Raw genomic sequence first — 27,876 nt, forward strand, 5'->3', positions numbered from 1 at the left:
TAGCGTGCAGCGTATTCTACAAAAGTGTGTTTGTGGACCCACTACACGCCAATACCATGTCACCATTACATAGTACTATTTTCATTTCATACATTCTTTTGGAAATTGTCCATGGTCCATCCACAATTTTAGTATTCTCAACTTCCATGCCTCTATACGTCTTTCTAGTTTTTACTTAATTTTAAGTTATAGTTTCTTGAATTTTAGAAAGAAAATAAATAAGTGTTGAGGTGTCATATACCTTGCGCTGACTTCTGGTTTAACCAACCCCACACTGAAAATGAAGTAAATAACTTCTTCACACAAAAGAATTCATTTATCAGATTAGGATAAATAACTAAATATATAATTTTTATATGATGAGTTACCATATCAAAGTCAATTTTATAATATCAAATTATAATAAAAACAGATTTTCAAATTAAAACAATCTAAGTCACTATATTCTATTGTGCTCCAGTGTATACAAACAAATTATAAGATATCTAAATCTCAAATAGTTTTTTGTTGTTGTTGTAAAAATAAAACTGAGTTTATTTCAGTTATTTAGCAGGAGCATTAAAATGCAGATGAGTAAATTCAGGAATGTTGATTTGCATAACTATTATTCAAGTCCAAGAAGACACCTTTGTTTGTTAGTGCAGTACAGAATTGAAATTAGGAATCAGTCTTCTTTGACTGTACATAATTCATGGATACCTTAAAACACAAGAATAGCAGGCCCTTCTAGACTGTGACAAAATCCTCCTCTCACACCTCTATTTGACCATCTTAAGCAGCCACCCCCACCACCAAATCTTCAAGAGAAGTTCTACATCACAAAAATAATCTACTTCACTTTCTGCTTTAGGATGTTTCACTAAAATTCAAGGGACACCTTTCTACTTATTCCCTACACAATGATTTTTAAATATATAAAAGTCAAGGGTAATCTTTCCCCTGCCAACATAACACTAGCAAAAATTGACCAATAGGATCCAATAACTAAGATTATTCAAGAAAAATCTAAATATTTTTTTAACCGTTTTTAAAAATTCAAATGATACAATATTTATTTTCCTTTTTGATTACAAGAATAGACAAAATTTATAACATAAAATGGGATAAGTGAGAAGACAAAATGAAAGGAGTGTGAGAGAGAAAAGGACTATTATCTATTAGGAGTTGGAGGTAATCCAAAATAGTCAAATATCCGTAGCTGAATAGTCAAATACCTAGCATTGCAAGCAGAAGAAACTTCTAGAAAGTGAAGAGTAAAAATTTATATTACACGCTTAGCCAAAATCAAAAGACAAAGAATAAATGTTCCTAGTACCACCTATATATTTTTAAAAGCAAGAACGGAACAAAAGCATGAATAAATGCATGGTCAAGCAGCCGTATTGTGCATTCTGTGCAAGATATTGATGGACTTGTATGTTGACAGAATGCTCATCTATATACCATTATACCTGGATTCCTAAAGTTCTTGATATAATTGAAAAACTATTCAATATGCTAAATGAGTTCAGGATCAAAATATCTTGTGAAGCAGTTTTATGTTAAACAGTCACAACAAAATTCTTGGGAAGAAATAACTTGGTAAGCAATGAAGACATTGCTTGTCCCAATTTTCCCATTCTTTACCTGCATCACAAGAAAGAAATCATCCGATTACAATCTCAATTCAGATATATATATATTCTGAATTTAGATAATGTTGCTCCATCTCTTGTTCCATGGATTTTTTTGTTATACTCCATATATAAATATTCCCACACAGCTTTTACCTTTTCAATTTCATGACATGAATTTTCTCCATGTACATTTGAGGAAAAAAGAAATTCAACAAATCAAATTGCCTTTGCCATATTTTAGTCATCTTCCCTTGGCAAAGATATAAGATATAAGGTGAGGTTGCTGTCATGTTTGTTGTGTCAGGTGATAAAAAACTTCTTTTTGTGGTATGGTGTTACACATTCTCCGCGATGCTAATCGACAAGTGCATTGAGTCCACAAGTAATATATAAAACAGTAAGAATCGAGTATTGTATCCACTGGAAACTTGTTTCACTTAGAAAATGTATGTTCAATGAGCAAACATTTGTACACTATCAAAAGCAAAGTAAATATCAAGTTGGAGTTTTGTATGAAAACCTAGTTAATTATAAACTAAATATCTATGGTTTCAGAAGTAAAAACAGTCAAGTGAGAAAGCGTTGGGTTGTTCTACTGAATGTACCTTGATGTTGTTATATATTTTTTTCTATTTAATGTTATCTTAGTGTTCTTATGCTGAGAATTTACCCAAACTAAGATCCCTCGAGTGAATGAGTCAAACTCTCTTTAAACCTCGTCCTTGATCTCTCAACAAACTCAGCCTAAAAGAGTTGCATTAAGATTCCAACATAATAAGGACTAAATTACTGCACTCCATTCCTAGACATATAGCTTTCTAGTTTGCTTTATCAAGTTCTAAGGCTTTAAAGCATTTTCCAATGCTAAAAATTCTAATTATACATACAAATGGATGATCAAGCCACAAGCATGTAAAAATAAGCTTAGATAGAAGCAATGAACACATAAAAACAACATTAAATAGATAGTGAAAGAGTATTACATCAAAGGTTCAGTAGAACTCCTCAACCAAAAGATTTAGTCTTCCATTACAAGTAATGAACTTTCAAAACAAAGGACAGATTTTGAGGAAAGAAAATGACTAAGGATGGTTGAGGATGTCTCCTTCAACCTCTAGAACCCTAATCTCACTCCTCTAACCTAGACTTTCTTGGTGGCTTTGTTTCTGTCGCTCTAGCTTCTCCCTTGGCTCTGTTTTTCGACCCCTCTTTTAGTTTTCGCCAACTTCAGTGTTTTAAAGACTCCTTGACGTTTTAGATTCTGAAGGCTCGCTTAGCGAGATCGGCTCGTTAGGCGAGAGTAAGTGAATTCTGACTTAACCAGCTGGGTGCTAGAAGAAACAAACAACTTGTTGAGCGATCTTGCGGCGTGCTGGGCGAGCACATCTCTGACTGATCATCTTCTAGGGTTTCCCAACACGCTAAACAAGCTGCAAGTCTCGCTTAGTGGATGTCACTCGCTAAGCATATATGCCTCGCTTAGCGAGATATCAGCTTCTTGAACCTTCTCTTTTTTTAGCCTAAAACTGAAATGGTTTTAACATTAATTCACAAAATGGGAGTATCTACTATATAAAAATATGTATAATTCCTACAAAAAGAATCATAAATTGAAGAAAAGAAACTAATTTCATGTAATTATTCAATACAAAAGTTAATCGTAAATAACCACTAACATATGACAACATCAAGCATTAAAAGGTAAGTTTGGCAATCAAGAACAAGCACTTTATCATATATGGAATGTTAAGTTTTGTGCATGTTTCTTTAAATTTTTACTTTCTATTGGGTGTCTCCATCCAAAGTGGACAATTTCTCTAACTATTAATTTCAGTAGTAACACGGACTACTATACAATCCATTTTACACAAAGCATGGGGTATAATTGACCACCCAAAATAAATGATGCAGGTGAAATTTTACTTAAAAGACTCTAAAGATCGATAGCATTAATTGTGCCTACAATTATCAGCTGCCAAGGTGATACAACATATTAACGTGGGGTGTTGTATGCCAAGTTATTAGTCTCATATAATTGAGCATAAAGGGCTACAAATGTTGAAGTTTAAAAAAGCTTTTAGTCTCGCATCCAACGTGAAACAAGTTATTAGACAAGAAATTGTCATATATATATTTGCAATCCAGTAAGCCATGTTAGGCTTTAGGCAATAACTAGCTACGTTAATGTTGTATTCGGTACAGGAGACGGAAATATTTGAGAAGATAAAAATAAGACTTACTGGTTTGATACTCTATAGATGAGTGAGAGAGAGTTTAGTTTGAATTTGATGGGCCTCACCATCTCAACTTTTATCTCCTAATAATAAACGTATCATGTTGTCCTTATGAATTTTTATTTTTATTTTTTTGAAGTACTATCACACAACTTTTGAGAGTATTATAATATTTTAATTCATTCATTCAATTATCTCTCCTCTATGACTCATTTATTCATATGAGTAAAAATATTTATTTAATAAAAAAAATTATATTTAATTCTTATTATATATAAATTTTTCTTGAATTAATGATAATCATACATTATAAGTAAAATTAATTTCTAATCTAATAAATTAAAACATATCATAATCTTTGACTTAAAATAAAAAAATAAAAAATATATCACTTTTTTTTATTCTGTTTTTTTAAAATTATCTCTCTCTTCTGAATAAAAAATGACAGCAAAATTCAAATTTTTTCCACTTGGTAGAACTTTTAGAAAAAATGGCTAGTAGTCCATATGGCATGTCATATCACATATGACAATTTAGAAATTGCCAGTGACATGTCATATATGGAATGTCATATCACATGTCATATAATATTTATCTTAACGGTCATCTTATATTTTATTAACTTTTTCTCAACCCATCCCTTAAAGGTGTGTTTGTTTAAGAGAAAAAAAATAAAGAAGAAAAAATAAAATTAAAATAAAGTATAAGTGATGTGGATTCTATAAAACACAATACAAAAATTATTTGATATATTATTTTTTTCTTTAAAACAAACACAGTCTAAGATTCATTTTATACCACTAACTTCTTCATTAAAAAAATCATAAGGGTATAAATAAGAAAACAACAAAATCGTACGGAGTCACGCATACTTTAATCTTAATTAGTTCAAATCAAAGGTTAAAAATAAAAAATAAAAAGAGTGAAAGGGTATGAGAAACAGGCTAATTGACCTCAAGGGGTTATATTTATAAACTTATTATCTAATAGGGTCTGTTTCAAAGCTTAGGTCCTTTTTTACAAGCATTTCGCCGTCTGAACTGACATGAACAGTGGTGTTTTGCCATTGTGACCGAAGAAATAGGGGTAGGATGGGGTGTTTTGTCATTGTGGCTGGCGAAACCATGACAGTGGGAAAGTAAAGCACAATTTTTTTTGTTAATCCGTTTGGCATGAAAGGCACGTGGGCGTGATGGGAAAGAAAACTGAAAAATGGCATAAAATAATAAAAAATCACAAATTGTGTGAACAACATTCTCACGTGAATACAGCATTTAGTGTAAACTTTTACAAATAATAAAATATGAATTTATTTATTTTTCTCTAAAAGAAACTTATTTTTTTATGAATTTTATTTTCAATAAATTAATTTAATGTATCTTATCTGTAAATTTTATCTTTTTTAGTTTAGTTAATGTGACAATTTAAAAGTTAAGAATAAAATTTAATAAAAAGTAAAAAAGTTAAGTGAAAAATTCATTATAAAATAAAAAAGCTAAGATAAAAATTCAAAATTTTTTTATTTTATAATGAATTTTTCACTTAACTTTTTTTTATTAAATTTTATTCTTAACTTTTAAATTGTGACATTAGTTAAACTAAAAAAGATAAAATTTACGATTTTTTTTAAAAGATAAGATACGTTAAATTAATTTATTGAAAATAAAATTCATAGAAAAATAAGTTTTTTTTTGAGAAAAATAAATAAATTCATATTTTATTATTTGTAAAAGTTTACACTAAATATTGTATTAACGTGAGAATGTTGTCCACGCAATTTCCATTTTTTATTGTTTTATGTCATTTTTCAATTTTCTTTTCCATCACGTCCACCAGTCTTTCATGCCAAATGGATTAACAAAAATTGTATTTTTCTTTCCTACTGCTATGATTTCGTCCGCCACAATGGCCAAACACCTCACCCTATCCCTATTTCGTCGGTCACAAATGACGAAACACTATTGTTCACGTTTTTTCGCCAACTTAGAAGGCAAAATACTTATAAAAAGGATCCTGAAACATACCTTATTAGATAATAAGTTTATAAATATAACTCTTTTGAGGTCAATTAGCCATGATAAGCATATGTGTTTATGACAAAAAAAAAAGTGTTAAGTAGCATATGTGTGTTTTTCTTGCAAAACAATTATTCCAAAAATGTCCCAACCTTAAATTGTTTGACACTTTGACGAATCATCAAATCAAAGACCAAAACGAAAACCAAATTGACCGCAGACCAGAGTACTGTAGAACACTGCGACTCTTGCACTTTTTCTTTTCTGCTTCTTCTCTTGTTGCTACTTCAAAACACACTGTGAAAATATGGGCTTCTCCTCCTTTCTGGGTCGCGTCCTCTTTGCTTCCCTCTTCATCCTCTCAGCATGGCAGATGTCAGTCCTCTCTCTCTTTAGATCCATCCGTTTATTTTATTTTATTTTTTCTTCATAATGTTCAGATTACTTCCCCCATTGAATTTTCGTTTTTGTGCATCTGGGTTTTCATTCATATTTGTGTTTCCACTTAGATATAGTTCAAACCCATGATGTTGTTTGATAATTGGGAACTAGGTGAGCTGTTCAAGTTTAATGATGCATCTTTTAGTGAATAGAGTTGCCTCTGGAGCTTCATGTTTTTTTTATGTAAATTATTAGTTAAATACTTCGTTGAGTTCGTTCTCCTAAGTATGCCAGCATGTTGGGATATTTCTACATATTAGCAATTGGCAATTACAACGGCCAAACCCTCCTGAAACCTTGAGTTGCACTTGGAATATGGGTTTCTTGTTGCTTTTCCTTGAGTTGCTTCCTGTGAATCATTGATTATTTTTATGTTTCCAATTAGTGCTGAGTTTGATAGTATCAACTATCAAGTTAGGTACAGACTACAAATTTATAGTTTAAATGGCCCATTTTAACATGGGTTGGGGACAAGTTTGTGCCTAGCACAATATACAAGGAGATATGAGACAGTAATAATATGATGAACTGATGTAAATCTTTATAATTTGTTTGTTATTACTTTGTAGTTTTTGTTTGTTTTAGTTAATATTAATATTGACTTTTTTTTACTAGTCCTTCTGAAAGTCCTGTTTTTCCTTTAATGAATTCTGCAGCCTTTAATGTTGCATTTTGTCAATATTGGGGTATGGGTGGTCCAGGGTGGATATTGAATATAAGAGCTTAATAGAAGCCTAGCTGTGTTAAGAAATCAACTGATAGAGTAAGAACTCAGCTGGCTGGTTTTCCAATGGTATTTGTTACATAAATAGATGTGGACCCAAAAATGTACCATATGCAATTTGTGCTGAGATTGCAGCTCTACTAAATTTTATTGCTCTGATATGATGTCTTAGAAACTTGTTGATTAGAATGCATTTCTGTAGCCAGCCACAGCCTTTTTAGAAGTTCCAAGTCCTATTACTTTATTTTGTAACTTGCTTGGTGGTGGATCCCCGACTTGATGTTTATGAATGAGCATAAGCTATATGTCAAGTACCTTGTGACAAGATTTTAGCCTATCAAATGTTGGGTTGTTAAAAGTAATTTTTAGTTTGTTAATAATACTATTGAAGCAACATTTAGTACTTTTTGTATTTATATAGAATGTATGTTGCTAGGTTTAATGAATTTGATGACAATGGTGGACCCATTGTAAAGGAGTTGATTCCCAAGCTCACTGTTGTGAGGAGAAATTTATCCTCCAAGCTGGGGGTAGCGATACCAGATATTAATGTAAGGCCATCTTTTCTCAAATTGTACATTTTTTGGAATGGAGTTAATTTTTACTCGTATATGCCTTTCTGATTAAAATGTTAAATACAGGTTCGGACAGTCATTGCCTCTACCATGTTACTAAAGGGGGTTGGAGGAGTTCTATTTGTGCTTGGCAGTACATTTGGATCTTATCTTTTGGTAAGGGCTTCCTCTCTTAGCTTTGAAACGAATAGAAGTTGTCATTCTTAAATTTACTTTTCCGGTTTTGATCTTTGTTTTGGTACTAAAGAATTATAACCCTGATTTCTGTTTTTTTCTTTTTCTTTTTCTAGCTCTTGTATCTGGGGATTTCTACTCCAATTCTGTATGATTTCTACAACTATAGATCTAATATCCCTGAATATTATTTACTGCTGAATGATTTCATTCAGGTATGTGCAAACTATTTTTATTTCCTGTGTTTCTATCTGATGATTTTACCTGTGTAAGAACTTTAATGTAATGTGTTCACTTTGGATGGCAGAGCACAGCACTTTGTGGTGCATTGCTATTTTTTATAGAGATGAAGTACTCGATTACCAGAAGGCAAATGAGGAAGAAGACCCCAAAAGCAAAGACAGTTTAGAGATTAGAAAAAGATATGTGTATTTGTTTTCAGTGAAAAGGTTATTAAATTTCTTTGTTGCAGCGTTATGGAATAATTGCTTAAACCTTTTTGCGTTGATGATTTTGTATGTTAGCACATAATTTAATTATGAATATGCTTAAGCATTCTCATACCATTTTGTTGTACTTGCACTAAGAATAGCTATTAACAGAAGCTTTGAATAGATTTGAAATACGATAGAACATCCAAGATATAATATATACAAGTATGCAGTTCTGATTTGAGAGTCCTGATTAGGCGAGTTTGGAGTCACTACTTTCCCTGGAGTCTCAAATATTATCATAATTGTTGTTTATATGCCACATTCTATCTCTTGTCCGTTACATTCACGTTGGGATTAGGGGTGGAAATGAGTCGAGTCAAGCCAAACTTTATTAAGCTTGAACTCGGCTTGAGTTAAATACGCAAGGCTTGAGTTAAATACGCAAGGCTTGAGCTTGGCTCATTACCTGTCATTTCTTTCAAAGGCTTGGCTCGGCTTACATAAAAGTCTGACTTGGCGTACCCGCCTATTTAAAAACTTGTTTGAAGACGTCTTTGATCAATTAATTATTTTAAAACCTATAAAAATAATAAACTTATAAAATTTTGTATAAGTAATGTACAAATCCAAAAATAATTGATAAACAAAATCATATTAAATTCAAGTCGTTAAAACACAAAGTATATCAAAAGAAAATGAAAAAAAAGAACATAATATTAAAAGATGTATGGATTAGAGATGATTTATACTAATATAGCCAAACAAAAATATTTAAATTGTCTGAAAATGTCTTTATAAAACATTTTTTTCCTTGAAAGTATTAATCTGGTTGCATTATCCTTTTAACTTGAGTCCCTTTTCTTTTTGAAAATTTTTCACATAAAGTGAACACTCTCTCTGAGCACTTTATATCACTTTATCTTGTCTTTCATAGATAATTATCGTTAATATGTGAGTTATTATAAAGCTAGCAAACAAAATATAATTCAAGATATACACCCTTAAATCAATAAATTAAAGTGTGACTTCTACCACAAACATGATGTTTAACATTTTGACAACACTAGAATTATAACAATAATTAAATTTGACATAGTTAAGTATCCGTTAAAAATGTTTTAAAAGTTTTTTATTTAGTTAAGAATAGTTATTATTATTATTATTATTATTATTATTATTATTATTATTATTTAAATAGATCGATTTGTCAAGCTTAATAATGTTTTTTTTATAGTTTGAGTTTGATCTTTTTATTTAAATTTTTTTAAAAAAACTTGAACTTGACCTTTTCAGTAAACAAGCCAAGTCGGATCTTAGATAGGCCGAGTAAAAGGTACTTGAGAAGCTGTTCGACTCATTTTCATCCCTAGTTGGGATTAACAAAATTAGAAGTCAAGAATGGACTAATTAACTTAATCGCCCATAATCAATTTTTAACCGATTAGAGCAAAAGAGTTTTCTGCATATTTAACCTTGATTAGCTTATTTTTAATTTGAATACAGCAAAGATTGAACGCTTCAAATACTGTGTTTCACAAATAAATTTACTTCAATTTTTTACCAAAGGAGAGTTATTTTTTTTTATTAGGAATCAAAAATGATATAAAAAATTTACAATATTCACTTATCATGTTCAACTAGAGTTAGATGTCTTTGTGGTAAAAAGAAGAGTTATTTGTATATTATATATGTATTATATTGATCGACTGACTTGTTTGGCATCGATGCCCAATTATGATATGTATACCATTCCGCTCTTTAGGTGAAAGTTAAATTAATTTAATTGCATCCATGTTACACTTACTTTCTTTACACTCTCCAATCAACTATTATCTTTCTTTGCTTTTTAGCCAAGTGCGACGTATTATATAGCTAAATGGGGGTAACAAAAAAGTGATGTCAAAAGAATTTTATCTAATTACATTTGAGATATCAAAACTGCCTCTTTTGGCAGTGTGTCAATAAACTCGTATTACTAATAGAAAAATGTTAACCAGCGTAGGACACTAATTAAGGAAGTAAAGGTAAAAAAAATAAAATTATTGAGATATGAAAAAATGTAATCTCCTATGATTTCAAAATGTGCTCTCATGATGTTCAATAAAAAATTTCCTCTTTTAATTCCTTATACTGTGCTTGTTTCTCCATTGTCATGCTTTCCTATGCACCCAAACTTGATTGATTCAAATTCATGAATTTGCGTTAAACTGGCCTTTAAAAGGAGAAACAACTAATTTAGTGTGTATTTGGATTTCAATTTAGTCCAACATAACGCCAATCCATCAACCCCCTTCCTTCTATGTTTGCTGCGGTGGAAGGTAATAACCTCCGTTAAAAAGAGTGCATATGAATTTCCATACACAAACTTATCATTTAAGCGGCAACATCAGAGTGTATTGCAATTACTCATGTAGTCCCAACCAATATGATTCAGTTATTATAAAAACTCCCAAAAAATATAAAAGTTTGTGGAAGATACCGTCATGAAGCTAGAAATAATTTCCTGTATCCAATTCATAAATATATAATATTTTATGAATGGTTTCTATGTATGTTAACCGATGGGAGTGAAAGACAAATTTCATTAAACACAAGAATGAAAAGGGTAGGAAGGAAAAAGAGTAGAGTACATTACAAAAAAAATGTCGTTAAAATTTTTCTAGTTTAGGAACTATTAATTACTCAATCATTTAATGACATGTTCAAAGAATGGTTACCAAGTAACCACTATTGATTTGATAAACCACTTGAGCAGTTAATTGCTCCTAAATTGGAAGTAGAGAAAATTTTGCTTCCACCAAGTTGAAATTCTTACTTCACCCAATTATATACAAGACAAGTGTACATCATGAGTGAGGCGAATGTCCACATAGCCTTGGAGGAAGTTAAGAACTTGTTCAAATAACCACCAAGATCAGCACCTTTGACATTTTTTTCCTTTCGGGGGAGGGGGTGTTACATGACAACAAGTTTATTTTAAAAATAAATGGATCAAACATGAAGGGGTGTTACATGACAAGAAGTTTTATTTTATAAATAAATGGATCAAACAATGAAGGGATAGACTCACACTTCAAATGACTTGTTCACGTGGCATAAAGTCCAGTCTGAATCCCCTGAAGCAACTAGACCACCACCATCAGTGCTTATGGACTCAGCACCTGAACATGACATCAAAGCTGGAATTTTTTCTTTGTCAAGGCCGTGAATTTCCTGTTCAGTATCCTCAGTTTCAGTGATTCCAACATCACTGTTCAATTTTTTACCATCATTTGTTTCAATGTTGACTTGAGGACCTGAAAACCTATTGGTACCAGATTCATTGGCAATTTCTTCTTCTTCATCTGACAAGCATCTACAGCAGTCAAACTCATCCAGCTCATAAGATTGGCTCATTAACCCTTCCCTCCATGATATCCTCATTTGGGATTGTGAAGCATTCTCTATTGTAGAACTAGATAACCAAGGATCTTGACCATCCAAAAAATTTGGAAGTTTACTGAGATCAATAGATTCACAAGGCATAGTTAAACAATCAAATTGGAAACTTGAATTAACAGAATCCTCCAGGGGCATAGAACTATTGAGGAGTAAGTTTTCTGATAGAAGTATTTTGCTGGATGAGTTAAGGCCAGGGTTAGAAATATCTTCCTTTCGATTGTCTGCATGCGCCAATGACAATCCAACATGTAAAACTGAACTAGAATCTGACTGTGGAGTTTGAATAACATTTCCACTACCAAATGAATTCAGGGAAAAGGGAGAATTCTCATCAATGAGATTGTATTGATCGGTTTTTCCTTTGCCTGAGCTACCTGCCCTACAAATAGGTGTGGGATTGGGAGAAAACAATAAGGATGAATGAGAAGGTGATAATATGTAATCAGAAGGTACTTGAAATTCAGCAAGTCCATTTGGAGAAATTGAAGAACTGATTTTTCTCATGATGCCATTAGCACCACCAGACAAATCACTGCTATCACTTACATTCCAAAAAGTTTTAGAACTGGATGATGGTGAAGTACTGGAAGCAAGAGTTGTGGATTCTGCTAGTCCCTGACTTTGATTCAGTCCATTTTCAAACTCCTTACTCAGAATTTTCTTTCCCTTGTTACATGGAGAAGAAAGCCAATGCACTACAGCTTCAGTTGGTAAAGGTAACAAGGAAGGACTAGCATGGTCATTAGTATCCATTACTTTCTTCCTCGCGTCATCATCATCATCATCAAAACTATTAGCAGCTATTTTATCACTGCCTGAATAGTTCTTCTCTACAGTGAGAATCCCTCTAGGCCTACATTTCCTCTTGTCAGCGACACCAGAAACAACATAGCCAGCACCATAACAAGCAGGTGTTGCTGTTTTTGGAACCAAAGAAGACCCACATTGTATCTCCGGGGAAAGAGAGTTATGAATTGGCGGTGTTCTACTAGCACTCGAGTTTGGATTCTCCTCCACATCCCCAAAAAGTCTAATATCCTCCAGATACGACCCAGCAACCTTTTTACTCGAAGGAGTCAAGTTTACAGCACCACAACCCAATTTGACATGGGCATCATGCTCACCAGCATTATCATTTCTCCCTCCCAAGATATCCTCCTTTTCCTTTAACTCCTCTGATGCAGATGGTAATCTAGGTAAACGCTTGCCATGCTCATTGAAAGCAGAACAAGGGTTGGACTTTCGGCCAGTCCTAGAACCAGATTTCTTCCCAGACTGCCATTGGTAGAGGCACGGGGGATTCTTCTTATGCGTCATCTGCATCTTATCCGATGCAAGTGTCTTAGTTCTCAACCCAGCATTACCCTTTGGAAGGTTCTCCTTGGAGGAATTAGATTTAGACTGTTTCAGTGCAGCTGCACGAGGGGCCGAGCTGGGAGTTTTTGTGAGACTCTTGGGTCTGTGGACAGGGGTTCTAAAAGAAGAGGAAGACAAGAACCTGAGACAACCCTTTGGGGCTTCAGTGGACACACTAGAAGAAGCATAACTACTGTTGCTGCTGCTGGAAATGCGGTTGAGATCCTGCAAAGGGCTTCTAGGACTTTGTCTCTTTTTCGCACGGGACGTTGCAGCTGTGATTGGTGTAGGTGGTGGAGGCAAAGAGGAATAATATTTCTTTGATGAAAATGCTTTACTCATAGTGAAGCCTGCAGGATCTACATCACATTGAACTGATCTCAATACATTAACAAAATAATTAATTAATTACCATCACATTGACAAATTCTGCATGAGCACACTAGCTTTTCTAATCTTTTAACAGAAATTAGAAACACAGCACACAAAAGGGAGAATCATTACATGTATGGAAAAATTCATGGCGTAGAATTTGTAACAAAGGATAATCATTCTCATTCCATTTTTCCAGAAATAGAAATGTGGTGAGAGATCTTAAAAACTTTTTTGGTTAACAAATTTCGAAAGTTGCTACCGCCACCACACCAATTTGAGGTCCTCCGGCGTCGAGGAATTCGACCACTAGGATCCGGAAAAGATATTTTGAAAATCTGAAAACTCAATTTAAAAACAGCAACTAATTAAACATTGGCATGAGTGGTTATGACGTTACCTGAGGAATCAGAAGGTGGATCTCAAGTATGAAGCAGCAAGTGATCTCAAACAGCAACTCAGTTCAACCTTAACAATGGGTCGTGTGTGTGTGTCTGTTTGTTTGCTACTTCGCTTGGTTTCGTTATCGCTGCGTTTAAATTTTTCACTTTTAAACTTTAAAAATAATAATTAAAAGTTCCATCGTTCCACTCAACCCATTTCAAAAGAATAAAAATAATTAAGGATAAAAAGACTACTCTACCCATTCACTTTGCCTCACAAAAGTTACTTGATCTCTATGTTGGAAATTCAGAATTTGAACAATCAGATCAAGAGTTTAATATAGATGCATTTTAGTATAAACAATTATATTTTAATTAATTAGAAATTGTATTTTTATATGAATCTGGTAAGGTCATAACCTATTCTAAGATTTTTTCGATGTCTTTATGATATGATCTAAGTTATTTTATGCTAGACATCTATTGATCATATAACTAATTTTGTGTGCAACATAATTGATTATTGTACAATTAATACATAATCAATGTTTCACATGATTATGTGTTTAAGTAAAAATGATACATTAAAAAAAGTTATCACCTACTTTGATGATTTTTGAAACTAAAAACTATAATTACAATTTTTTATAAAAAAAAATTACATGAAAATATTTTAAAATTAAATTAAAAATCATTTTACCTCCATTTTAAAATTGACAAAACAAACACATTTCATTTTAATTTTTTTATTTTAAAACAAAAAAAACAAAAATCTCGCGCGACCACTTGATTTATGTCTCTTCTTGCGGTGATGTATTTGCAAATTATAATTTTTAATTTAGAAGAAGATACTTGGAGAGTAGGAACTAGGAACTAGAACCTTCATCAAACAAATTTGTTAGAGAAAGTGTTCCTCAATTTTGAAGAGCAGAGAAAACAACAAAGGCTAAAAGGAAGGGAAAAAAAACACCAAATTTGCTAAACCTTTGTCACTCTACTCACTGCAACTGCAACATCCTCTCTTTCCCATGGTACAATTTCTCTCTTTTACCGTTACCTTTTCGACAATTTTGTTCTCATATCATATTGGGGATGTCCTCGTGTCACAGGATTACCTTAAATCTGCGCTTCCTTCTCAAATAATGTCAGAACGAGGCTCCAATCTGGTTGTTATCAACCCAGGTATGCAAAAAATCCAATTTTGTTCACTGCCCATTGGCCACCTTCTTCCCAAAATCTACACCAAGCACTTAAGTATTCTAAATTTGTTGATACCATACCCATTATTACTCAGGTTCTGCAAATGTTAGGATTGGCTTGGCTTCACAGGATACCCCTTTTAATATTCCTCATTGCATTGCTCGCCATACCGAACAAATTCCTAACTTTACTGTTATAGATAAGGTTTTTCTGATAACTTGACAATTTTATTTTATACTCCATTGCATGCATGTATGTGTTGCTTTAATTGTTGTTGGTTTTTGTTTTTCTGCATTTAGATGCTTAATAGTACAGTTACAACTCAACAGCACATCGATAGGGAAAAAGCTTATGATGTTGTAAGTTATGGCACACTTTGAAGCTGTAATTTTTATGTTACAGATTGCTAATATTGATTTTTTCCCTCTTTTGTTTAAAAAAAAAAAAGATTGCACCGTTATTGAAGATACCATTTCTGGACGAAGAAGGTCCCAGTAACTCTTTCCCCCGTAAGGTATGTGGAATGTTTATTCAGTTACAATTCAAATGAATGAACTCATAACTGTTTGTTTGTATGATCTGCTTTTGTTGTTTGTTGTGTTACTGTAATTTGTGTTGTAATAATGTTTGGACCTGCCTAGACTTTCTTTGGATCTGTTTAAGCATGGGATTAATATTCCCCTTTCAAATCATTGCATTTCAAGTAGTGTGAAAGCTGTGGAAATTCTGTTGTGCTTGATTTGATAAAGATTTTGAGTTGAAGATAAGTGATGAACTGCAGAAGACAAACATGCTGACAGACAAATATATTATTCATTAAAGTAATTGTAATTTGATTGACCCTTTTGGGCATTCTCACTTTTCTACGAAGGTTACTTGTTATTGGTTTTTCTAGGATTACTATATGGCAATAAAGCATAAGTGTAAGTCACTTTTTTTCTTAATTAATACCATGACTTTGAATGAACTTGATGTGTAGATGGGACGTGTTGATGGACACAATCCTCATATTATCAGGAAAGATTTGCCCTTCACCTGGACTAATGTCTATGAGGAGGCCACTAATTCATCTGTGTCATTAGGTAAGAGGAAATTGGTACTACTCAAATGATGTTTTGGAATGCTTTCTTTTGCTAATCATACTAGAAGAAATCCACATACTTTTTCCTTTTGGTGCACTAATTTTTTGAAATGTTTATAAGTGGTTCCCACCAGCTTATTAAGCTGAGGATTTATTTTTCTTATTTGGTTTTTCACATATGTTATGTTATATGATTCTAACATTAATCCTGTATGCTCCTTGAGTTAGTGGTTATTGAGAGGTTGGTATCCTCTTTCTTTCAATGAAGGGGACAGGTTCTGATTCTGTTGAGTATGAGCAAGGAATTTATTGTGATGGTGTAGCTGTTTATTTGGATTAGGACCATGGTGTAACAAGATATTGGCATCTTTTAATGATAAGCTGCTTTCTGAGTGTTCCTAAAAAGAGCCATTATGCGTTCTTTTCCTGGTCAAAACTTACCGAGTCTAGGTTGGGTGCTTCAGTTGTACTGTAGATCTGTATTAACTGTGCCCTATTTAGATGTAAGAAATGCATTTAATTAAATGTTTTAGAGCTGCACAATTTTATGGATCTGGAACCTCATTTGTTCTCCGTATTTTTTCTTAGTAGTTTTATGTCTTGGTCAATGGACTTGTTCCTTTATTTGTTATTTCAAATCACAGAGTGAAGGGAGAGGTGCAAGCCTGCTATTAATTTCAATATTTGAGCATTTCTTTATGCTTTGTTTCCATTAAATGTCATCAGGAATTTAGGAATTCAGGACAGGTATAAAATTTTCACCTGAAATTATGTATCTAAGCACCTCAGATTTTCAACATTCTAAGATGCATCATTAATTTACTATACGTCTACACCTGTCTTGGAGTTGGAATATGGTTAGACAAGTTGCTGAAAACCTGCATGAACTCTTCACAAATTTTAACTTGATGGTCAGATTTATTTTTAAAAAAAATTGATGCTCACTTGTTTTGTTTTGCTGTCTTCTCAAGTTCAGGCTCTTGAGGGAACCATCTATGTGTATTTCAAATGCATAGACGGCCACACTCCCTGTATCTTTCTCAACTTATTGTTGCCCAGAAAGAAACTAAAAAATGTCTGTATTGCAACTAGTTCTATAGATCATCTGGCTTTTTCTGATTGTGAAAAAGAATATGTTCTGCATAAATATGAATGGGGTGTGCTGACTCTCTAATCTGAGTTCAATCTATTTGTTCTGTGAACAAACAGAACGGGTTTAGCTTTTTGGCTCTTTGTGATCCATTATAAACATTGTAGATTCACTTAAGAGGATATGGCATTTAATTTTGCTTTGGTCTTAAATGCTGTGTTATTTTAATATTAATTAGCACTATGTTATGATTTGTATACAAATTGGCACTTGTAGAGACTTCAAGTAAAGATGAGACTGATGAGTTTTTGGATCCAAAAGAAGGTACAGATTCAAAGGAACCTAATGCAAGTGAAAGAAAATTCAAAGAGTTCATTTGTGGTGAGGAAGCATTAAGAATATCCCCAACTGAACCGTATTGTTTTTGTCGTCCAATCCGCAGAGGACACTTGAACATTTCACAACATTATTCCATGCAGCAGGTACTTATCACTTCCAAACTAGAATACTATTGGTGTAAGTTAGTAATTTTATCTAGATGCCGTATAGCTTTTTCCTCCATCACAGCATCACCTATGGGCTTCTTTGTTTTGCCTGTTGCATTTTTAGGTTAGTTATGCATTTTTAAAAAAAATAAACAATAAGTTTTCTTCATAATGGAGAATAATGCAGAAGTGCTGGATGATATGTTTAATTATTAATTAATAAATTGTAGCCATTGTGATGTAACTGAATTGGGAGTTAACATTTGTATTGGTGATTTAGAGATTTATCGTCAATAATTTGGGAAATTATGGTTTAGTTGTTTTAGTCATTGGATATCTATCCCCTCTTGGAATATGTTTTTATTTTGTTTTCTAGATTCGGATAACTTGAGTCTAAAGTTTGGGTTGCTTGTCCAAGTAATTTAGGGTCCTTTGAATTGCTTATATAAACTATTAGAAATGGGTCTAATAACTCAACCCTAAATAAAAGCTAGTACAAAGGAAGAGGAGTGCCCAAGCCTTACAAAGTATTATGGCCATATTCCTAGCTGATGTGGAATATCTTAACACATCCCCCTCATGCCCAAGATTGAATATTTGGAATGTGAAGTTTGCCAGACTAGACATCTATGGGTGGCCTAACATCAAAGACTGGACAGACTTTGATACTATATTAGAAACAGGTTAGATTTAACTTAACTACAAAAGCTAGCTCAAGGGGAAGGGTTGCCCAACGCTTATAAGAAGTTGGGGCATATTTCTAGCTAATGTAGTATATCTAAACATAAACCATGTCTTAGAAATAATGCAAAATAGTGAGAATTTTGAGTGTCTTTGAATTATTTCTAGCTCTCATTTTATCACTACCACTTGCCTATTTTGCAGGTACTTGACGATCTACATACTATTTGGGATTGGATTTTAATAGAGAAACTGCACATTCCTCGCAATGAAAGAAATATGTATTCTGCTGTTCTTGTGATGCCAGAAACATTTGACAATCGTGGTATTTCGAAATTAGTTCATTTAAACTGTGATAAATACTTGCCATTTATTTATTTTGCATGTTGTGGTTCTTTTAGAATTCTTATTTTTCCTCTCTTGATATAGTCATTTTATGCTTTTGTTCTTGCCACAAGCAGAAATAAAAGAAATTCTATCTTTAGTACTACGAGAACTCTGCTTTGGCTCAGCAGTGGTACACCAGGTATGACCTATCTTGCTGTTGTAAGTTTATATGATGAATGCTGGTATAAATGACTATTAATCTGAGATGATGAACATCATCATTGACTCATCATGGTTATGGTTGTTTTGTTGCTGCTGTCGATAATATTTTAACATTACTTCTGGGGTTATTTCAAACTCCCTTGACTACTATAGATGGATACTGGTATCATTAGAAAGCCTCATTCTCGAGGAGTGGGTTCAGTCCCTCAAGATTGGTATCAAGCATGTTTGTTGGTAATGAAAATTGAGGGAACTGAACTAATATGTGTGAAGCAAAGCAGTTCTTGCCCTTAATTTGGGTGATTTCACGGTCATAGTTTTGGTTAATATTTTCCAAATGAAACCGAGTCTTACTGTTGGAAGTTGTTACCGCAGACTTTATTCAAATTTTCCTATTCTCAAACCTTTTGCTCTTGCTTTACAAATCCTTTGAGCTCCAACAGTTGCTATATCTTTAATCTACATCAGGGATCATGATCCTGATGGATGATGAAATGTAATTATAGAATGGGGTGATGGAAATCAAATACTAAAACATTTGATCAAGAAGGCTTTTTATACATAGAAGGGAATTATTTGTCAGGATTTCTCAATTAGCTTCTAAAGATTTCATATGGTATTAATTTGACCAGGAAGGTCTTGCAGCAGTTTTTGGAAATGGATTATCAACAGCATGTGTTGTGAATATTGGTGCTCAGGTGACATCACTTATATGCATTGAGGTAAATGAAACTTTGATGTATTTTATTATTATTATTCAACATATCTTATTTGACACTTAATTTGGAGTTTTCTATTACAATATCTTGGAAGATGGAATAACTGAATGATGTAACATTTGCCTGAACATGTATCTAAAATTTGTCTTTATGGATTAATAGTTCTATGATCTACTACTCTTAACAGCAGAAATTTGGAAGTAGATTAATGACAGCGCTCTATGTAGATCAACATATCACTGTATGTTTATCCAGCACCACCTGGTAGTAGATTAATGGCAGCAGAAAATGTATATGTGCTCCCTGAACTTTACTTCATTTTGAAGTAACCACCCTCAACTTTCAGATTTGGTAGTGTGGAAAACTTTGTTCAGTTATTGTTGTACCATCATTAGTAAGGAAAATAACATTTACTTATTTTTTAAAAAGTGGGCCTTAAATTTTCTAAAATCCTACGAATGACACTCTTGGTGATAAATTGATAGCATGTTTGGTAATACGTCGATTCAACTCATAGGCATGTTTAGTCTTTATGTCCACAGACAAGCTACTCTGTTTAGTTTTTATTTTCATTTTTCAGTAAAAAATGCTAGCCAGAGTCTCTTAGACGCAGAACCAAACATATACTTAGTTAAAACCAATCACTAGGTTGCTTTCATGTGTTGATTACCTTTTCTCACTAGGGTAGTGTTTTGCCCCATTTTTCTGGGCTTTCATTCTCCTGAAAAGTAGAAGCTCCTCCAAGTAGCTTTTATAGAAGCTCTATTTTTGGGATTTTGTTCATTAAAAAAAGCTACTTTATCTTTAAGAGCTTTTGTAAAATTGTGCTTAGCCCAACTTCTTTTAAGGAAAAGATTAGCCCAGAAAATGTTAGGCCAAACGCTGCATAGGTGGGGTTGGCTATGGATCAAATAAGGCTGCATGCTGCTATCTTGGATTAATAACTATGGTTAGAGATATAAAACAACAAAAATAACAATTTTTTCCCACTATGTGAGGTTGCTATAAATCTTATGTTGGCCATGGTAATCATAAATTGTTGATTGTGATGTCTGTTTTAATGATTTAAACTTTTGACCAGTCATTGGAATTACTTTGCCACTTCAGTAAAACAAATATGGTAAAATAGCTTCTACTATGACTTTGCCACTAGTAATATTATTCTGAATATAGTTTTGCTATCGACCACATATATCAACTTTAAGTATTAGCTTGTGTCTATTTATTAACTGTTCAATTGAGTTCTCTCCATACATGATGGTAGTTCAGATTGATGTAAAAACAGCAGGTGACTAATTTTGGCATTTAAATTCTGATCTTGTTGCTCAGGATGGAGGTGCTCTACCTTCAACTGGAAAGACTTTGCCTTTTGGTGGTGAGGTACAAAATAGTTTCATACTTCTACCCATTACTGATGTTTTAAATCATTCAAAACTTGGAAAATTTGCACTAACTGACATGCTTGATATACCTGTTTTTTGTTTTTCTGACTCAAGTTTTTTCTTTACTCAAGTTTAGCAACTATGTCATTTTCTTTTCACATATGTGACTGTGACTTGTGACATGTATAAACTAAACTATATTGATCCAAACAAATGGATTAACTGTGTAGTATATTGGTCAGAACAAAAGTATTTTCTTAGAATTTGGTCTTAGAGCACAACTCAACCTCACAAAACCGGCTTGTAAAGTGAGGACTGCAAACTTTTTAAGCTCTATTTAAGTCATATAAGTCAGTGTGGGACTAAACACCACCCATGAGGTGACAATTAAGGTAACCCCTAAAGAGGCCACAACTAAGGTAGGCTAGGGTTGACCGCAATTAACTAAGCTTTCCAACAGTATTTATTCCATGAAGTATTGGTTCAAACAAAAGTCTTCAGCTTGCCTAGGCATTCCAAAAGACCTAAATGGTGGGGGAACAAATTGAACAATGATTAAGAGTTATACATTGGATGAAAGATTTACAGGTGTAAGAACTTGATTTACAACAAATCTGTATTCCCAGTCAAAGAACCACTTACCTAACATTGACTTGTATAATTCCAATTGTTAAAAATATTCAGTAGCACACCCTCTAAATCCCGTGCCCCATGTAATTAAAGAAAATTGTGCTTATCAATGTGTACTGATTCTCCATTATGTAATATGTTGCCATTTTGGCATTTTCAATTTGTTTCTTTGTATCAAGATTTTCATATTATAGTTCTTCGAATTATGTAGCTGACCATATTTTCTGTGTTCCAAATTTTGTGGTACTATTTGATGTCATTATTTAAATAACGACTTCATACTTTCAGGATATATCAAGGGCCTTTCTCTGGACCCAAAGACAGCGCCAAACTTGGCCACCAATTCACTCAGATGTTTTCGGAAAGCCTATAGATCTGTTAGTGTTAAATCAACTGAAAGAGACATACTGTGAAGTCAAGGTGAGTTCTACTACTTTATCTCATTTTGTTGAAACACTACTTTATTTTGCTTGCATCCTGTTACTGAGTTTGCAGACATCTCCCTGAGTAATTTAGAACTCAAACTTATTGAGTGCAAACTGGATTTTTTAATTTGTAAATTAGTTGCAGCACATTTGTGCCCCTGTAGATATGTTTATCTTGTTTCTAAATATCATGAACAAGGAAATTTTTTAAAGTACTATTTACAAATTTCATTCCTTTCCACTCATCATTGGGAACAAATAATCTTACAGTTTGAAGGTGATTTTTTGTATACAAATATCTAAATTCAGATTCCAAACAACTGTTTAAATCCATTTGAATAGATTTTGTCCTATTGCCTACAAAAAACGTTAGTAACAGTGACTAGTGAGCCTATTTCAGTCATTCTTAACACTTTTTTTTTTATTTGTTTTTGTTGTAGAGTATAATCATTATTTCAAGAATTCATATAACACATAGCTTCAGCTTGAAGAAAAAGGAAAAAAGGTTTTAAAAAATGTTGGGTGAAAAAGGTTTCCCAAAAAAGTTGGTTTCTCTTCTCTCTCTCTTCAGTCCATCTCTTTTAAGCTAAAAGAATGAAAACTGTCAAGGATTATGTAAGAGTCAAGATTCGGGGTTCATTAATTGAATATTTGACTTTCTTAGAGTCTTTTTCTAACTCTTATTTTATTTTTTAAATCTCTTCTAAGTAACCAAAAAAAAGCTGGACCAAATACCTCCTAGCATGCAATACTCTTTGATGTAAGTACCAGTGCACAATACTTATCAATTATATTTTATGTGGAGGGTCTACATAGTCTGTACACTTTGGGTTTGTGGTGACTTTAAAATATTACTTGGTAAATTTTCAAAATAAAAATTTCAAAAGTTTTGAAAAATTACACAATAAAATTTGAAGAAAAGCTAACTTATAATGTTTAAAATGATGTAAATATTAAAAATTGTAACATAATTTCTGCTTCAATTTATTTGTTTTTTATTTTTTTGTCTCTTTAAGTTTTATTTTTTCCAAATGAGTTTGCCTGCCCTTTAATGTTTTTATATTCTTTATAACCACCCTTTAATGTACAAATAAGCCAAAACATTGGACGTGTCTCATGAGTCATGACTTTCAATATGCATCTCATCATATAAAGCTAGTGCTGCTGCTCCTCTTAAGATTTCGCTTGCTTCCAAACTTGGATTCATTTTTTAATTATCTAGTGTCCTGTGTATAGGAGGGGGAATTTGATGCTGTTGCAGTAGTTCATTCATATGAGAACAAAGTGCCAGCTGGACCTCACAAGACAAGGCTTAGTGCTCTTAATGTATGTATCCTCTGTTGAATTTTCTTCATTTGCCCTCACATTTTTCCTTTGAACAATGCTATATGACTGGAAAGTGATGATGATTATTCCACAGGTTCCTCCTATGGGATTGTTCTGTCCAATGCTTTTAACTCCTGATGCGTATCCTCCTCCTCCTCGTACTTGGTTAGTGGATTCATGAATTACTTTCTGTGCTGTAAGCATGTTTTTGAACAATTATATGTTTACACAATTCTAGTGGTTTCCCCTTCTAGGTTTCATGACTACGAGGATATGCTTGAAGATACATGGCATATTGACTTTTCCCGGAGGGCTGACATGTCAGATACTTTCTATCCCAATGTTAATGGAGGATTACCAATGTGGGAAAGCTATCCAGTTTTTTCAACTAAGCCAAAAAAAGAAGAGAAAGTCGGCCTTGCAGAGGCTATTACTAACTGCATTCTCTCAACTGGTAATTATGTCCTTTTTTTTTCATTCTATACGCATAAATTTGAAGCCTTGTTTAACTGCTTGGTTCTGTATTCACAGGTCGCATAGACATCCAGAGAAAATTATTTTGTAGCATACAATTGGTGAGTTTTACATGTTGAGCTTGGTGTATAATTATCTTAATATTACATGTTGATCGGAAGGAATTGACTCATTTTTCTGGAATAGACTGGCGGGGTGGCTTTGACAAGTGGCTTAATTGCAGCAGTAGAAGAAAGGTTTGTTTCAATTTTGATTCACCTTATCATATATTTGCAATGATAATTCATGTATTGTTTCATATTAAAGAAAAGAAAAATTAGTTGATGGGATCAAACTACATTGATAAGAAGATCTTGGGTTTAATTCTTAGTAGTGCTTATTCATTTGTAGGTCATCTGTTGGCCCTGACCTTAAAATCCTCACCCCCCCCCCCCCCCCCCCCACTTTGTACCCAAAAGACCAAAAAAGAAACTGAAATCACCAGCATCCTTGTTACTTGTTAGTGTGGCATTGTAGATGTATTAAGTAGATCAATAAATTCTGTCCATAATTATGTTACATATTGGCATGTAAACATAATCTCATTTAATGACCTGAAGTTTTGACTTCAACATTAATGTAAATTTTCTTGTTTTCTTTCTTTATTATTTATAACTTTAATGTTAGATTTGTCTTCTTCGTAATCTATTTTTTCTTTCCTTCATCCTGTCTGACATTATCCCATTTTTCCTTACTTTTTCTCTAAAAGAACTGTACAGTTAGCAGTGCCCATCATTTATGCTTTTTTGTTTTTCCTCATCCTGTTTTAATTTGTTCTATTTTTCATGTTGAATTTCAACACCATAGTGTAATGAATGATTCTGTTAATTATGTCATGATATTAAACTGATGGATGAATCCACTATTCTTTTGTGTCTCAGAGTTTTACATGCCATTCCTCCAAATGAAGCAATTGATACAGTGGAGGTTAGTTTCATATCCTACAATCTAATGATTATTTTTTAACCATTTGTACTTAAAAATTATAGATGTGTGCAAATCTGCTCCCAGTGGCATTGCCGGCCATTAGCGCACCATATAATTGTTGTAATGTGGTGTGAATAAATTCATCCACAAACATTGATAAAAGATAAAAAAAAAAAAATGGACTGAACTAGTGGCTTTGATCGGAAAAAGAAGTGAACTAGTCAGGTGTCCAGTTCATTCAACCCAGCAAAGAACCAGTAAAAAATTGGCCAAACCAGTCTAAAACTAGTGAAATTGGTGGTAAACCTTTTTTATTTTTAATTTAACAAATATATTTTTTAGAGACTAAAAGCATAAAACAAATTTATTTTAGGAACTAGAAGCATGTTTAAGCCAGTATTTAATTATTGTGGTTTGGCCACTATTCAACCAAGGTCAAACCATTGAATTGTAAGTTTTTTTTTGCACATTTTTACGTGAAAGTAATAGCTTTTAACCTACTTTTTTTTTTTGTTTTCTTGTTAATTACTTTTGACTCTGATTTTATGTACTACCTTTTGTGCATGGCTCTTAAGGTTCTACAATCAAGGGCAAATCCGACGTTTGTGTCTTGGAAGGGTGGGGCGGTATGTTGAATACTTGTGACTATCATGCTTGACTTCTTCATGAATTTCTTCTTGTTGGTTATTAAATGGTTCTTATTGTCACTATATGTTTTCAATTCTGATTGAGAAATATATGTTCATCGCATTCTGGATGTTAATGTTGATTCTTCTTTCATGAACTTGGTGGAAAATATGATGTCTTAAATTATTGGGAAAATAATATTGTTAATTATTCAGCTTTCAAAGTCTTAAAATTCATGAATTTAAGGTTGAGAGGGAAACAGAGGGCGAGTTTAGCCAAAGCCCAACAAATAACATGTTTTAGTAGTTGTTTATTGTTTTATAATGTAAATCATCATTATTTTTTAAATAAAAATTATCAATCAATTTCAGATTCAGGTCTACTGTTCCAGTTGATTTTCATTTGTGGGATTTGGACCTTTAATATTGAAAATTTTGGTGCACAAGTTCCACAATTGTGGGTCCACTGAGATGTTACTTTAGATCATTGTCAATTTGTTGATTGCAAAAGCAGATTGCTGTGCATCAAGGTAGTACTTGGGTTGGGATGGGATGGCGGTAGCATTGTTGTGCAAAGTCAGATATTAATTAAGATGTTAAATGTGAGGGTTGGTAGTTAGTGGTCAGATATTTTGTTTTAAAATTTTAGACCTCCCTGTTTGGAACTTGATCATATATAATGTCATTGTCTAATATATCATTAGTTTTTGCTGTCTTAACATGGCTGATATGCCTTTGCAGATTCTTGGTGTCCTTGATTTAGGCAGGGATGCATGGATAAGTCGGGAGGACTGGATTCACAATGGGGTCCACGTTGGAAGTAACAGAAAATACAAGGATTCATATTATCTTCAGGCTCAAGCTATGTGTTATATGAATTCTTGAAAGGCTGATGAGACACTACAATGGAATCAGGGGAAAAAAAGATGTAAAGAATGTTTGAAGGCTATTTGAGTGCTAATTACATGGATTACAATTCCATAATTTCCAGCTATTTTTTTTAGGCCATAGGACATAGTCAATTCAAATGGGTTTAAACCATTGTTTGGGATCTTAATTTCTATCTATGTATGTCAGATCATCTTGAAACTGAGATTATTTGTTCCTGACAACGAGAATAATGAGATCTGTAAATAGTATTTTATGTTAAGTTTCAAGCTTTTTGCCTTTCAAAAGTGAAGGCAAAATATTATGATGCTAAACGCCCATCCTGCATGCAGTTGAAACTGTATCAGAATCCCACATCGGGAAGGTCAGGCAAAAGAAATAGAAAGTAGTCCTTATAAATAAAGCTGGATACTCATCCTTAACATTTAAAAAGGGTCAGTTGGCTAATTATGCCACGTTCACCCTCGATTGGTGAATGCTGTATGGCTATCAAGACATATGGCTGACACAATTTATGGAAACCAAAAGGGTTGGCTCGCATAGCCGACCCTACATATATTTCAACGTTTATTTTTTTTCTTCCTTCATATATTTCAATAATTTGTGTATTTGTTATTTTTTATTTTAAAATAAATATTAGTATTATTTTGTAAATAAATGAGTAAGTTGGAGAATAGAGTGGATGGAGACGGAAGAGAAACTATTTAGAGTATATTAAGTAAATTAAAAATAAAATATTTTTATTAAATAATACACAATTATATATGATTATGTTATTATAATATAATAATAAGAGTATTATAAGTATTAAGATGTGTAAATATATAATTTAGAGAGAGAAAATGGAAGTGGTCACTTAAGTTGAAAAAAATACATTTTATTTAGTTGGAAAATTGACCATAAATATATAAAGAACATAATATAATTTTTTATATTTATATTTCAAAGATATAATAGCTAAAAGAAGATAAAATATAGGAAAATTGAAAAAAAAAATGCCTTTTCGTGCTAACAGTTTCCAATAAGGAAATTAATTGGTTCGGGTTGATCCTTAGAATGAATACGAGTTTTCAGTTTAAAAAGCTATGCATGGAAATTGAAATGCATTCAGTATGAGTTCACAGTCAAAATAGCAAAGCATGCAAGTATCTTGTATTTTAATTTGATCTATTTATATATCCTTTAGTAATGAATTTCTAGAAGCCATATGGTGGAATTGTGTAGTTGTTCTGGAAGCAATGATTACAAATTCACAATATGACCAGAAAGGAAACAATTACTGTTTGAAGAATCATCATCAAGATTTGTTATTGCTAATGCTTGATCCATTGTCTTGAACTATTCTTCTTCCCTTGTTATCAAAATCAAGTGCCATACAGTGCAGCCGACCTCATAATTCATATAGTTAAAATATTCTAAATTGACTTAGATTGTTCAAATTCAAAGATTATCCACGTGGTCTTCTCATATTTGCCAAACAGTGCTGATTCCTTTGTGGGCATAAACAGTAGTTTCCATTTTTTATTGTTTTCCTATCAAACAACATTGGTGGCCCCTTTTGATTATTCATGTTGCTTTGGTTAACATTG

The 27,876-nt window shown here is 32.8% G+C and overlaps 3 protein-coding genes and 1 non-coding gene across 8 annotated transcripts; 3 read left to right on the top strand and 1 right to left on the bottom strand.

The window, feature by feature from the left end:
* Positions 1-6,039: 6,039 nt before the first annotated feature.
* Positions 6,040-8,452, top strand: LOC114370502. Its single transcript, XM_028327864.1, has 5 exons — positions 6,040-6,240; positions 7,467-7,581; positions 7,672-7,761; positions 7,896-7,994; positions 8,087-8,452. The coding sequence occupies exons 1-5, from the start codon at positions 6,173-6,175 to the stop codon at positions 8,186-8,188; spliced, it is 474 nt and encodes a 157-aa protein (XP_028183665.1). The 5' UTR covers positions 6,040-6,172; the 3' UTR covers positions 8,189-8,452.
* Positions 8,453-10,840: 2,388 nt separating this feature from the next.
* LOC114369647 lies at positions 10,841-13,931 on the bottom strand. 3 transcript variants are annotated; one of them, XM_028326880.1, is made up of 2 exons: positions 13,783-13,931; positions 10,841-13,369 (listed from the first exon to the last, which is right to left on the bottom strand). In XM_028326880.1, exon 2 carries the CDS (start codon positions 13,350-13,352, stop codon positions 11,280-11,282), a length of 2,073 nt encoding a protein of 690 aa, XP_028182681.1. In that variant the 5' UTR covers positions 13,353-13,369; positions 13,783-13,931; the 3' UTR covers positions 10,841-11,279. The 3 variants fall into 3 exon arrangements, with proteins under 3 accessions (XP_028182681.1, XP_028182683.1, XP_028182682.1); XM_028326882.1 differs by having other exon boundaries at positions 10,841-13,360; positions 13,783-13,929; XM_028326881.1 differs by having other exon boundaries at positions 10,841-13,384; positions 13,783-13,929.
* A 660-nt stretch (positions 13,932-14,591) lies between these two features.
* On the top strand, positions 14,592-26,556 carry LOC114372092 (actin-related protein 9-like). Of its 3 annotated transcripts, none has more exons than XM_028329489.1 (20): positions 14,593-14,796; positions 14,875-14,947; positions 15,060-15,169; positions 15,265-15,324; positions 15,414-15,479; positions 15,945-16,047; positions 17,413-17,618; positions 18,507-18,627; positions 18,764-18,828; positions 19,484-19,573; positions 20,900-20,950; positions 21,871-22,002; positions 23,244-23,333; positions 23,428-23,498; positions 23,588-23,787; positions 23,865-23,908; positions 23,994-24,043; positions 24,728-24,773; positions 25,349-25,399; positions 26,141-26,549. In XM_028329489.1, exons 1-20 carry the CDS (start codon positions 14,794-14,796, stop codon positions 26,282-26,284), a joined length of 1,776 nt encoding a protein of 591 aa, XP_028185290.1. In that variant the 5' UTR covers positions 14,593-14,793; the 3' UTR covers positions 26,285-26,549. The 3 variants fall into 3 exon arrangements, with proteins under 3 accessions (XP_028185292.1, XP_028185290.1, XP_028185291.1); XM_028329490.1 differs by having other exon boundaries at positions 17,458-17,618; XM_028329491.1 differs by lacking the exon at positions 25,349-25,399 and having other exon boundaries at positions 14,592-14,796; positions 26,141-26,556.
* Positions 26,557-26,714: 158 nt separating this feature from the next.
* Positions 26,715-26,841, top strand: LOC114372759. Its single transcript, XR_003658325.1, has one exon. It is a non-coding gene; the product is annotated as a U11 spliceosomal RNA (small nuclear RNA).
* Positions 26,842-27,876: the final 1,035 nt, after the last annotated feature.

Source organism: Glycine soja, chromosome 10, assembly GCF_004193775.1.
Source record: "Glycine soja cultivar W05 chromosome 10, ASM419377v2, whole genome shotgun sequence".
In the NCBI taxonomy this organism is placed as follows: domain Eukaryota; kingdom Viridiplantae; phylum Streptophyta; class Magnoliopsida; order Fabales; family Fabaceae; genus Glycine; species Glycine soja.

Bases quoted from the DNA above. Each gene is read 5' to 3' on its own strand.
- LOC114370502 (XM_028327864.1), top strand. From the start codon at position 6,173: ATGGGCTTCTCCTCCTTTCTGGGTCGCGTCCTCTTTGCTTCCCTCTTC. The intron at 6,241-7,466 runs GTCAGTCCTCTC...GTATGTTGCTAG, and splicing joins ATCCTCTCAGCATGGCAGAT to GTTTAATGAATTTGATGACA. The intron at 7,762-7,895 runs GTAAGGGCTTCC...TTCTTTTTCTAG, and splicing joins CATTTGGATCTTATCTTTTG to CTCTTGTATCTGGGGATTTC.
- LOC114369647 (XM_028326880.1), bottom strand. From the start codon at position 13,352: ATGAGTAAAGCATTTTCATCAAAGAAATATTATTCCTCTTTGCCTCCA.
- LOC114372092 (XM_028329489.1), top strand. The intron at 23,499-23,587 runs GTTAGTGGATTC...TTCCCCTTCTAG, and splicing joins CCTCCTCCTCCTCGTACTTG to GTTTCATGACTACGAGGATA. The intron at 23,788-23,864 runs GTAATTATGTCC...CTGTATTCACAG, and splicing joins TAACTGCATTCTCTCAACTG to GTCGCATAGACATCCAGAGA.